The sequence below is a fragment of the Mustelus asterias genome, chromosome 19 (genome assembly GCF_964213995.1).
Source record: "Mustelus asterias chromosome 19, sMusAst1.hap1.1, whole genome shotgun sequence".
Taxonomy (NCBI): domain Eukaryota; kingdom Metazoa; phylum Chordata; class Chondrichthyes; order Carcharhiniformes; family Triakidae; genus Mustelus; species Mustelus asterias.
The window spans coordinates 67,667,282-67,681,267 of NC_135819.1; the positions used below are offsets into that span (position 1 = coordinate 67,667,282).

A 13,986-nucleotide genomic window follows, 5' to 3' on the forward strand; every position below is an offset into this window, starting at 1 on the left:
GAGAAGTCTTGTCTTTTGATGGACTGCAATGGGAGGAGAGTTGAAAGTGGTAGCAGGCTGGGACTGACATCGTTGTAGTGGTGCTGAAGGAATTTTGTCTCTGCAGTTAGTTCCATAACTTAAGAGAATAGCTGTTATTATTGGGTGATAAAATGAGTATAAAAAAACAAACCTGAGTAACTCAACAGATGGACATTGACCTTCAAACACTGGTATTGAATTTAAATTCAGCTCAGACTGTCTGCGGACTATAAAGGGTTTATGTGAAATGAGTCAGAGGGTTTCTGAATACAACCCCAATTGGGGGTGGAGACAAGATAACAGACCTGGAAAAAGGAAGAGATGGAGCACTCTTCTGAGGTTGGTGGTCAAGCACATTATTAGGGCAGGCTAGAACTTACATCTAATCAAGGGTTTCTTCTTCACGTGCAAGCCATGCCAATAAGTGCAGCTTTAAATTTGACTGCGGGGCTCCAACACTGGAAGGTAGCTGTAGTTCAGGGTTCATTTTCAAAGACTGACATCCCTCACATGGGTGCGCACACATGCACAGAGCTCAGAGAACATTCATAGAATTAATTCTTTCCTCCAGGAATTGCAACTCAGGTTCAAGTCAAATTGGAAGGATTCGCAACCACTTTGCCATGAGTGGCAGCGCCAAAGGGAGGTCACACACTTCCAACATAAAGCTTGGACTATTCCTAATAAAGCTTTATCAACTGAGTGAAGAAAAAAAATACTTAGGAAAAAGCTGTCCTAATATGGAAATTTAGTGGCAAGAGGGAGAAAGGTTTGAGAAATTCCGCTTCATTAAAATGGAAAAGCACAGTTAGGTCATAGATACAAAAGGGGGTGATGGGTTGAGGTGCACAAGCCTTTAAAAGAGTGTTTACAGGGGTAAAAAGTGACTAAAAGGAATATGAATACAAAGAATGAGAGATTTAGATGAAATAATCCCTGGGATATGGATATTGCCAGAGAGGTCAGCAATTTTTGCTCATCCCTAGATGCCTTCTGGAAGTATTAGTGGGCTTTCTCTCGAGTTTCTGCAGCTGTTTGATACAAGCGTGGGGTTTGCTAGACTACTTCAGGTTAATAAGCAGTCAAATGCATTGGTTTGGAGTCATGTGTAGATCAGGCCACATGAGGACAGTAGGTTTCCCACCTGAGACGTTCGATGGACCCACTGCCATTTCAGAGAGTGCTTTCTGGTAAAAGTAGAAGGACTTAAGTTGTCAAATTATTTGGTGGAGAAAGCTAATTATAGATAAACATTTCATACATCTACTGTAACCCTTCACCAGACTCTGAGTGGCAAGAATGCAGGTGCTACCTCATTCAGAGATTATGGCCCCTCTTGCTGTAAGGCAACCAGGCTGTGGGCTAATTGTTGCAAATGGCCTCTCTCAGCCGTCTGTGCTCTAAAGCTCATTATCCTATATCTTAAACTATGGCCGGCAGTAGCTGCCCTGCAATAGATTACCAGGCACCTCAATCTGCACACGAGTCGATTACAATAATTACTCCTCTGCTAATCGCCTTCATTTTTTTTAAACAGTGAAATCTGTTACTCTTGATCACTTCTCTCCATTTGGAATTATTTTCACATGTACAGATGGATAAAAAAATCTACCCTAATGCAACTGGTACATTTTTTTAAAAATCAGCCTGTTTTATAATCAGCCTCCACTCTCTTAATTTTCACACATTGGTTGCATTGGGAACAATGTCACAAGTCCTACATGCAGCATGTTAGATCCTTTCCTCAGAGCTGCCCCTTCCCCTGGGTTGCCTCCACACCTCTCCTGAAAATTTGAACTGGAGGACAGTTCCACAGGTGCTGGCAGCCCCCCTGGACCCTGCCGAGGGTTCTTCAGGTGCAAGCCCTGACAACGTGTCCAAGTTGGATATCTGACCACAGGGGGCATCTCAATAAAATCAAATCTTAACACCTTAAACACATGCCGACATTGGACAATTACCAGGAGCAGGAAGATACTTGGATATGGAAAGCGAGACAGTGAGCAGAACAGTGGGATTAGTATTTGATAGGTCAAATGGCCTCCTTCTGTGCTGTAAATATTTAAGAGAATACTGCTTTACTGGTCAGCCTATATTCCTGGGTGTTGGGGAGCTGACGTGATCTGTATTTCTATAGCACTGGCCAGACTGTAATCAATTTATTCATTGAATGTTGAGTGTGACACTTGTTGATGCCTTTACTCACTAGGCCATGAGATTTAGAAGCAACTGAACTTGCTAGTATGCTCTCCCACAGGGTCAGTTGCCAAGTAGTCAACTGTCTGATTTAGAATTGCACAACTTTACAGCACAAAAGTAAACCATTCAGTCCATTGTGTCTTGTGTCAGCTTTTTGAAACAGCTGTCGAATTTATCTGATCTTTTGCTCTTGCTCCATAGCCCTGCAATTTTCTCAAAGCCTTTGTGGGGGTGGTCATCACCTGTTCTGGACACTTTTCACACCAATATTTAGTCTCTTTCCCTTTCTCAATGTTGCCACTTCCCTACATCATACACCCCCTGACCTGGGTGATACCATGCAGACTGGGCCCTCTTATATTCAGCATTTTTAAAATAAACTAAAGATCACAGGTTTGAATCTTTACCAATACTGTTTTCTCGATCCGGTTTGTTGCACCCAGTGGCTTTCTGTTGTTTGCTGCCCATGGAACTGCGGCAGACAGCGGTCAACTGGGAAGAAGCGGCAACCTTTACAGGAACGTACAAGGCCACTGTGAATTGCAAAATATGAGAGGGGAATATGATGGAAACGGCTCTGACACACGCAATCTGAAACCAGCACCACTAGCACAAGCATCCCAATTTTCATTGCTCCATCATTGGTGGCTGTGCCTCCAGCCGCCTAAGCACTAAACTCCAGAATTTCTTCCTTAAACCTCTACCTCTCTCTCCCCTCCTTTAAGCTGGTCCTGAAAACCGACCTCTCTGACTACGCTTTTGGTTGATTGTCCTAATATCTCCTTACGCAACTCAAATTTTGTTTGATAATGCTCCCATGAAGCGACTTGGGACCTTTTACTAATTTAAAGGAGCTAGGCGAATGCAAGTTGTTGTTGCTATGCAGGTGGCCTTTATCACAGCCTCCAAAAAACCCAACAAATAACCAAAAAAGGCCAGGTACCACTTGTTTATCCATTGCCACAACAAACAGATTTACATTGTTTCACCAGATTTGCCTCCGTTCCTTTTGAAGGCGGATGGTTCTTTGGGGAGGCACCTCACCCCTGTGGCCGTATCCACCCAGTGGGTAAGTATGGCCAGGCCTTTCAATGTTAGAGGTCACCCAGAACCAGTATCAATGTGCATATTTTGTTCGTAGGTGGGTTAGGGGAGGCGGTGTTGGTGGTGGAGGTTGAGGGGGGGGCGGGGGGTTGCTGTCACCAGATAGTCAGCAGGGGATAGAAGCTTTGGTGAGTTTGCCTCTCCCTAAATGAGGAATGCTGATCTCACTGTAATATCCTTAGCATCTTGTTGAACTGACAGCAGGTAACTCAGCACAGATTAGGGATCAAACCTAGAACCTTCCTGGCTCAACCCTCTACTGGATAAACTCAGAGCCATTTGAGAGCTTTTTGGAATTTGCTTTGAACAAAAGCAAAGTCAACTGTTGCAACTGTTTTTATTCCACTTACACTGAGCTAAGGGGAAATAAAAGAGAGGGCCAAAGTGGGGGGGGGGGGGGTTTCAAGCCGAGCATCTACAGCATTGACACAAAGGGGTGATTTGTTCTGCTGCTCCTCCGCTGGTGATTACAGGCTGCAGATTACTGCAGTCACGTGTGCTGCTTAGAACAAGGCAAGCTGTCAGGAGCTGCTAAGGTCAGCGTGAGCTTTCTATCCAGCACTCAGAAAAGGGAGTGGAGGGCAGGAGAAGAAGACAGAGGAAAGAAGTGTATTTTCTACTTTTGCAGTCTTTAACTTGTTCAATACTGCGCATTCCTTTGACTTTCTTCCCTTTCAGCTGGCAATTTTAAAATTCAAGCTTGGTGTGGCCAACTTATTTGCTCAATGTTTCCAATTCTTTTTAACATGGGCAGTGTACTATACTCATAGACCTTAACCTAAAGTGCCACATTATCACCTCCAGCGCACACACATGCATCTTATAATTGCTTATTACTGCCGTGGTCATTAACTTATTTGGCTTCAAATGTTATTTCTCCCCAGTTCGACCCTGTGTGGGCTGCACTATACCACACTCTCCAAGCATTTCAGTTCACTGAAGAGGCCATAGATCAAGTTCCAACAAAACTGGCGCTGGAACTGAAATTGGATCTACAATTCCTCGGCTGCTCAAAGGACAAATGCATCAACTGAAAAAAAAAATCACACCCGGAATGAGCTGGATCTCAGTCTAAGTGACATCAACCCAATGCCATGTGAGATGCGGCTGACATTGAGTCAGGATGCTGGACGTATAGTTACGTCAACTCATGAAATAAACGGGATCGGCTTCGTTTTTTTGCTTGAAACTCTGGTAACTGTTTGCAGCTAAAGAATTTCAATTCCAAAGAAAAAAAAACCAATCCAATATTCCACATCAGAGGTTACCAGCACAGAATGGAGAATAGAAGCAGATAACACATACATAAAAGCATGCTCAAGCACATGCGCAAGCACACACACATCCATGTGTATGCACAGCAAGGAGGCTATTTTGGGAGATACAGAAAATAAAGATCAATATTTAAATTAAGAGTTTGCTCTTTGAGAACTCTGATCACCCTAGCGGCTAAAGGCAGTATCCAGAACAGTGCCAAGTTGGACAGATCAATAGGTACCAGGTTTGATGCAGTCTTGAGCTAGGTGATGCCAGCACCCCTCTAGTCTGCGTGTTTGAATGACAGGTGAGGTTAGCCTCTTCAGCCAAACGGCCTCAAAGATGAATGGCTACTTGGATAAGGTACCTACAGTCTGAAAGACGTGCTGGTTAGGTGCATTGGCCATGCCAAATTCTCCCTCAGCGTACCCTAAGAGGTGCCAGAGTATGGTAACTAGGGGATTTTTATAGTAACTTAACTGCAGTGTTAAGTAAGCGTACTTGCAACATTAATAAATAAACTTAAAAATCACAGGAGCTCTTCAAGAATCGGGGCAGGTGGGGGTGGTGCGATGGGGGGAGGGAAAATTCTACACTTTGTTCTTTTGGTGGGTAGGTGAATCACATGCCATAGTAATGAGTCATACAAACCAGGAAGATCCCAAGTTTTTGTCCTGAGTTTGTCGATTGGAGATGTCACAATTGAACATAATGTCTCAATGGAATAAAAATCAAACCAACCCAGCACCCGCTCTCCATTGAGCACCGCTTGAAAGCTGTGGAATGTGAACTAGGCCACAATCTGGCTCAACTCAGATTCCCCCACAACAAATAAGCCAATGACACTAGCTGCTCATGCTCACTTGTGAAGAATGGCAACTTGGGCTCTGGAGTCCCTCCCTTCGGGGTAGAATGGAAGAGAGAAACCAGAAGACCCCTATCCCGATCGAAATAGAACGATACAAGTAGTTCCCTCAATCTTCTCTCTCCCAACTAACTGGAACATAACTGGGATCCTGGAAGTTCGGAATAACGCACACGGGCTGTGGAATAGCACCTGGTATTTTATGAACAACTCCTCGGGTGAGCTCCTGTTGATGTGTTTATATACATCAAACTGTTTCCTGACAGAACACAGGAGGCAGGCCAGAGCCAAGAAGGTGAATTGTGTACAGGATGGCCTTACTGTAACAGCAACAATGGTCAGACAGGTACAAAGAGGTGCAGAGAAGAGAATACTACACTGTCATCATGGCCCAGTTGGTGGCAATCACACTTCTGAGTCAGAAGGTTATGGGTTCAAGTCTCATTCCAAAGGGCTGAGCCCAAAAAGTAGACTGATATTCTATTGTAGTACTGAGAATGTTGTACTGCCAGCGCAGTACTGCGGGAGTGCTGCAAAGTTGGAAATGCTGCCTTTCGAATAAGACATTAAATGAGTATTAAATCTGCTCTCAGCTGGATGTAGAAGACCCCATGGTATGATTCCGAAGAGTGGAAGAGGCCCCCCACACAATGTCCTGGCCAATATTTAACCCCCTCACCCCTACCCCCCAACAACAATGTCCTGGCCAATATTTAACCCTTGATCAATAATAGAATAGAATCGCTACAGTGCAGAAGGAGGTCATTCAGCCCATCGAGTCTGCAACAGCCACAATCCCACCCAGGCCCTATTCCCGTAACCCCACATATTTACTCTGATAATCCCCCTGAAACTAGGGTCAATTTAGCATGACCAATCAACCTAACCGGCACATCTTCCAGACTATGGGAAGAAACCGGAGCACCCGGAGGAAACCCACGCAGACACGGGGAGAATGTGCAAACTCCACACAGACAGTGACCTGAGGCCAGAATTGAACCCGGGTCCCTGGCGCTGTGAGGAGCGGTGCTAACCACTGTGCCACCCAAATACAAAGCAGATAACCTGGTCATAATCACATTGCTATTTGTGGGAGTCACCTGTGGCAAATTGGCTGCCACATTTTCTACAACAGTGACTACATTGCAAAAAGTTGGATGTAAAGCACTTTGGGGCATCCTGAGGTCTTGAAAGACGTTATATGAATGCAAATCTTTCTTTCTATGAATGGTCACGATGAGAGATTTCGGAGAAGGCCATAATCTACTATGGGATTTTTATATATCACAAGACTTTGAATAGAACCAGAAGAGAAGAATTTTATTTTAAAAACAGCAACTTATATTCATATAGCACCTTTAATGCAATAAAATGTTCCAAGGTGCTTCACAGGAGTGTGATAAAATAAGACACTAAGCTTCATAAGGGGAGGTGATGGCCTGGTGGTATTGCTGCTGGACTATTAATCCAGAAACTCAGCTAATGTTCTGGGGACCCAGGTTTGAATCCCGCCGCGGCAGATAGTGGAATTTGAATTCAATAAACAATATTTGGAATTAAAAACCTACTGATGTCCATGAAATCATTGTCGTTCAGTCAGGCAGCACGGTCAGTGCAGGCTTGGAGGGCCGAAGGGTCTGTTCCCGTGCTATAATTTTCTTTGTTCTTTGATTGTCAGAAAAACCCATCTGGTTCACTAATGTCCTTTCGGGAAGGAAATCTGCCGTCCTTACCTGGTCTGACCTACATATGACTTCAGAGCCACAGCAATGTAGTTGACTCTCAGTTGTCCTCATGCAACTAGAGATGGGCAAAAAATGTTGGCCAGCCAGCGACGCCCATGTCCCACGAATGAATTTTTTTAAAAAGGAGTTATTAGGTAAGATGACCAAAGGCTCAGTCAAAGAAGTATCTTTGAAGGAACATCTTAAAGGAAGAAAGCAAGCTGGAGGGGTGAAGGAGGGAATTGCAGAGCCTAATGGCTACTGAAGGCATGGCCACCAATGATGGAGTAATTAAAATTGCAGATGCTCAAGAGGCCAGAATTAGATGAATGCAGACAATTTGGAGGGGTGTGGGGCTGGAGATTACTGAGATAGGAAGGAGCAAGGCATTGAGTTATGATCTAGGATGTACTGCCTCCAAGTAGAACAAACAGATTCAATAGTAACTTTCAAAAGTCAACTGGATAATTAGCTGAAGGAGAGAAAATTGTAGGTCTATGGGGAATAAGCAATGATGGGAGACTAACTGGTCAGCCCTTGAAAACAGCCAGCACGGGTGGGATGTCCTCATGTAAGCAAGATTCTGTGGCTGCTCTCCCTCCAACTACATCATCCTACACAATCTTTCCTTTCCCTGAAAGCTAATATCAAGTCTTTTGGTCCTCTTTTCTACCTAAACCCTCTTTTCTACCCAAACCCACTTTTTGCCAGGGACTAAATGCTGTGGAACTTCTCACCTCTGTTAGCACTCCCATCTGGCTATAGTTTCTTTTCAAATCCCAAGCTAGGTATCCGATTACACATAGGTATGGAAGAGCAAGGTCATGTGGATTATTCTACATCCCGAGACGAAAAAACCTAAAGCTTGCCTCACCTCATTACACTTCCAGCTACTTCTTAAAAGTGCCAGGACGTTTTCTTCCACACTAGAAGCTACCCCACACATTGATCGTGCTGTACCAAATTATAGAATCCCGACAGTACAGAAGGAGGCCATTCGACCCATCAAGTCTGCATCAACTCTCCAACAGTGCATCTTTCCCAGGCCCACACCCTGCCTTATCCTCGTAACCCCACGTATTTACCCCTCCAATCCCCCTAACGTACACATTTTGGGACACTAAGGGGCAATTTGGCATGGCCAATCCACCTAACCTGAACATCTTTGGACTGTGGAGCACCCAGAGGAAACTCACACACACCTGGGGAGAATGTGTAAACTCCACACAGGCAGTCACCCAAGGACAGAATTGAACCCGGGTTCCCTGGTGCTGTGAGGCAGCAGTGCTAACCACTGCGCCGCCCCCGTGTCGGTCTCAAACTCGCTATCCACTTGTATCAACCTGAAGCCTTCTTTTCCGAACTTCATTTGAATCAGTGTTGCCCTCTCCTTCCTCATTCATTTTGTTTTCTCTTGCTTTACATTTGGCCCTTCACTTGGATTTCGTGACAGACACAAACTATTGTAGCTGCTGAGTTAATGGGAGCTTCCCTCAGTTTCTGTGTATATGAGCACAAATCAGTAAAATATTCATTTTTAACAATGTGGCTGCTCCCTTCCTGTCCTTTTTTTTGGAAAGTGGGTTTTTACATCGCTCGCCGTCACTGATTCATCTGTCAGTACTACACGCTCAACATTATCCCTTTCCTTCTTAATGAGCTTTGTCAATTCTGCTGTCACTGTGTTTTTAAAGAGTCTTAAGCAAAGAACAACGGTGCACCCATTTACTGGTGATGACATCATTTAATCTGCATGCTGGACCCTAGGATATTCGACTCTGGGTAGCTTGTGTTAGATGGCAGTGACCTTCAGAGGTTACTGCTGAATGTTCTGAGAGAAGCAGTGATTGCGAGAATAAGTCAAGAGCGGCTCACACAAAGCACTATCGCAACAGCGTCAAATCAATCAACCAACATTTTCCCTTTCTTTTGTCCTAATCAGTGATGGATATGATATGTGAGAAATGGAGAAGAATTTAGGTAGGGGGCAGCGAGAAAGACATCAGACAAAATTATTCATTTTTGACCCTGTTCCAAACAAAATACTTCACTCCGTAGCCAGGTTTAATTGAATTGTACAGTAGACAGTAAGCGCACTCAAATCCTGATAGAAAGTATTAACTACCATGCCAAAAAATCTGGGTTACGCTGAGATCAAGATTTCTAAAAATATCTACTGTTGCATCGCTGTGCCCTTGGCCCAATGAACTGCTAGTTTCACCCGCGCTTCAGCAGAAGTAAAAATACTGCAGAGAAAGAAATTAAACCTCAAGAAACAACACCGCTTTCTCCCAAGGAGATTAGTCAGTGTCCAGCAGAAACATAATGGTGGATCTCCACAAAACGGGGACGGATAGAAAAGATTTGGGCAACAGAAATGTTATAGTCAGAGCAAGTGAACAGGCTCTCGTCCATCAGAATGCTATAAGAATGAGTGAGGTTTGTTCCATTAGAATTCTTAACTTGTATCATTTATCCAACACTAGCCAGCACGCAAGGGAATATACACCATGAGGGATTTGATTTATCACATGTATTAGTATACAGTGAAAAGTATTGTTTCTTGCGTGCTATACAGACAAAGCATACCGTTCATAGAGAAGGAAAAGAGATAGTTCAGAATGCAGTGTTACAGCCATAGCTAGGGTGTAGAGAAAGATCAAATTAGTGTGAGGTAGGTCCATTCAAAGTCAGATGGCAGCAGGGAGGAAGCTGTTCTTGAGTTGGTTGATACGTGACCTCAGACTTTTGTATCTTTTTCCTGTCGGAAAAAGGTGGAAGAGAGTATGCGTGGAGTCCTTAATTATGCTGGCTGCTTTTCCGAGACAGCGGGAAGTGTAGACAGAGTCAATGGATGGGAGTCAATGGATCCATGATGGATTGGGCTTCATTCACGACCCTTTGTAGTTTCTTGCAGTCTTGGGCAGAGCAGGAGCCATGCCAAGCTGTGATACAACCAGAAAGAATGCTTTCTGTGGTGCATCTGTATAAGTTGGTGAGAGTCATAGCGGACATGCCAAATTTCCTTAATCTTCTGAGAAAGTTGAGGCATTGGTGGGCTTTCTTAACTATGGTGTCGGCATGGGTGGACCAGGACAGGTTGTTGGTGATCTGGACACCTAAAATCTTGAAGCTCTCGACCATTTCTACTTCGTCCCCATTGATGTAGACGGGCATATTCTCCACTACGCTTCCTGAAGTCAATGACTTCTTTGTTTTTTGACATTGAGGGAGAGATTATTGGCTTTGCACCAGTTCACCAGATTCTCTATCTCATTCCTGTACTCTGTCTCGTCATTGTTTGAGATCCGACCCACTATGGTGGTGTCGTCAGCAAACTTCAAAATCGAGTTGGCGGGGAATTTGGCCACACAGTGGCAGTGACAAAGGGTCATCTGGACTCAAAACATCAGCTTTTTTCTCCTTCCTGATGCTGCCAGACCTGCTGAGATTTTCCAGCATTTTCTCTTTTGGTTGGCCACACAGTCACAGGTGTATAAGGAGTAAGGGGATGAGGACACAGCTTTGTGGGGCACCGGTGTTGGGGATGATCGTGGAGGTGGTGTTGTTGCCTATCCTTACTGATTGCAGTCTGTGGGTTGGGAAGTTCAGGATCCAGTCGCAGGAGGAGGAGCCCAGCCCCAGGCCACAGAGTTTGGAGATGTGTCTTCAGGAGTAATGGTCCCCTTTGGGATTATACACCAGGAGTGAAAGGTGTATCCACTGAAAAGTGCTGGTGAACTGGGAACTATTCCCAGCTGGTGTGTATCTTCACAGAAGCTGTTATTGTTCTGGTGTATGTTTTCACATGTTGAGATTGCATGCTCTCTGCTAGTGTACGTGTATGTTTCCACAGGTGCTAGCTCCCTGCTGGTGTATGTCCATGTTTCCATGGGTGCAAGCTCCCTGTTGACGTATGTTTACTAGATTTAACACAGATTTGTGCTGAGCAACATTTTCTAAACTTTCATTCCTCCTCAAAAGCCCCCTACCCCAAGGTATAAACGCTCTGCAGAAATCTACAGCAGCAGTGTGCCAGAAGGTTCAATTTGAAATTCACCCCAGACACGTGGGTCGAAATCTGCTTAAATTGTTCGGACAACAAGGATTATTGGGGTTTATTTTTAGATGTGAACCGAGAGTTACATTTTCTGCCCTAATGACCTTTGTCCTATTGCGCACACACACACAGGCGCGCGCACGCACCCACAGGCGCACGCACACGCACCCACAGGCGCACGCGCACCCCCACGGGGGCACACACACGGGCACACACACACACGGGCACACACACACACGCGGGCACACACACACGCGGGCACACACACACACGCGGGCACACACACACGCGGGCACACACACACACGCGGGCACACACACACACGCGGGCACACACACACACGCGGGCACACACACACACGCGGGCACACACACACACACGCGGGCACACACACACACACGCGGGCACACACACACACGCGGGCACACACACACACGCGGGCACACACACACACGCGGGCACACACACACACGCGGGCACACACACACACACAGGCAGACTCATACCAACATTCAGGAAAGTCAAGGCTTTACATCCTGACAGACTCCAGCATTCAGCAGGCAAAAACTTTCGAACTGTTTCTTACCTGTCGTACTAAGACCTTTTGATCAGCTTTACTTTCAAATACATATGCACACATTTCCAATTATTGCCCAGATTCACAGGCTACTGCCTGCCTCACAGGGCCTGGCAGAATTGCCCATGACAGCTGTTGTTCCGCTTAGTCTATTGACTGATAATGGACTGCCTCAAAGCTCTTTACAACAGCTCAGAAGGCCACACGCCTCAAAGAGAGAGAGAGCTATTTTTGGAAAGTACACGTCTTTTGAGGGCAGAGGGAGGGAGGAAACATTAAGGAAAGAAAATGAGACATTTCTTTTTTCTCTTAAATGATATTGTTCCAATTACACTCAAGAGTCCTGAAAGGGCTTGACATCAGACTCAATTCTATCATTTGACTAGTTGTACGTCATTTGCACAGACAACCAGGAGACTGGAACAGGCGACTGCCTAAACTCCAGGCAATACAGATGTTAAGAATTAAGGGACACAATTAAGTGTGATGTTGACAATGGAGAATACAAGGTATACTGGAGAAGCCCGAGAACACATTTTCAAGTTATCACGGTCAAAAAAAAACTACATAGCTGGGGCCACAGTGAAAGACAAGTGACAAAGCCAGCATTTGCCCCTGGAATTACCACGGCCTTCTAATAAAAGAAGTTTGTGACTACTGAATGTGGGGCACTGCTGCTGCATGGTACAGAACAGTGGCTGGGCTTACTTCAGAAAGTAATGCCCTGTGTAAAATGCCTCAGGTGGTTTATACATGACAAGGCAGGAAATAAATGAAAGCATTTCTGCTGTTGAGGATCAAACAAGCACAAAATAAAAGGGCTGACTGCTTGGTGCTGTCCCCTCTCCAGCCGCGTGGCAAGATTAATAATCAATATTGCAAGAGGGTCCGCTGGGAGTTCTCTGCTAATCTGATGGAGCCTAAAGCTTTTCCAACATTTATGGCCAGCGTACCAGCTCTTGAATCAAAGAACTTTTAATTGTGTCAAATATTGGTGCAGAATTCCAAGTAGAAATGGATATCCAGAAACATTAATCAAGTGAATTTATTTCAAGTTCACTAATGGAGGACAGAATGGCACAGTAGAATAGTCCTTTCACCATCTTTAAAACATAAATTCCATTCTGATCCAGATTAATGGGACCAAAGTCTCTACCCCCCCCCCCCAATTTACTAGCTGCAAGAATACTATGCAAAGTAGGTTTATGAGTCCCAACCCAGTGGCACTAGTTGGCAGTCACTTAGATTACAAGGATGGATGGTGTGGGCAGTGTCAAACTGTTGTATGGAGGAGGGGGGCTTCTTCCAATGTTTTCACTGGGGTTTATTAGGGAAACTGGACTCCACATGCAATTACGTTACACCAGATCTGGGAGCACTGAGAGGAATATTGGATGCCCCTGATAGGAATGTGCCCTATCCTTCACATTTACATCCCAACCTTTATAAACACAATCATAATAAACTTTCATAATAATCCCTAGATGCCAACTTCTTTGTGCATGAGTTCTACTAATCACTCAATCTCTCCATTCTTCTCTCCCTACTCCAGAAGTGAATTTCTAAAAGCACTTATCTTTACTGGACCTGCTACACATCATTCATTAGTTATGGCCGATTAAAGAGCCGGACATGCTCAAGATGGATTGAGTGTGCTGCAATGTTGAAAGGATTTTATGAATGAAGTTTACATCACATTATTATGATACAGTCATAAAACTTTCATGACAGCTTGTAGTCATCAAATATTTATCCTGGTAATGCCTCAGGCATCAGTTCAAGACCAAAAGGCCCCGGACAGCTTGGAAAATGAAAGTGACAGCCTTGATGTCTGCGCAGCTAAATTTTACAAAATAAATAGCTACAGCATTTTAAATTCCTTAGACGCAATTATGAATTTTGAAAATCCCCCAAATCTATTTTATTCCATTAGGTTTGCTAATCTCCTGTGCCAGATGGATGAGCTGTAAGCAATGACTAGGTAAGCTAGGGCTCTTGACAAACAGGAGATGCTATGCAGTTACATGAGGTACATAACAGGTTCGAGAAAGCAAACCCTGAACAATGCTTGCATATGCCCAGGCAGCAGGACAGTCAGGTTAAAGTTTAGAAAGGATCTCAACAAGCATTTATTTATGCAGAACAGTTGGAGCCAGTTGCCATGAAAGTTCACCAAGGC

At 44.6% G+C, this 13,986-nt stretch overlaps 1 protein-coding gene across 10 annotated transcripts in view; it reads right to left on the minus strand.

Annotated features, from left to right (window-relative positions):
* Window positions 1-13,986, minus strand: part of nrf1 (nuclear respiratory factor 1) — a 68,974-nt gene that overhangs the window by 12,483 nt on the left and 42,505 nt on the right. For 6 of the 10 annotated variants that reach the window (XM_078235807.1, XM_078235804.1, XM_078235809.1 and 3 more), the window contains one exon: window positions 2,628-2,753. The exons of the other annotated variants lie outside the window; for them this stretch is intronic. In XM_078235807.1, coding sequence (XP_078091933.1) covers window positions 2,628-2,753 — 126 coding nt within the window. The remainder of the gene's footprint in view (window positions 1-2,627; window positions 2,754-13,986) is intronic. 10 annotated transcript variants of the gene reach the window in all.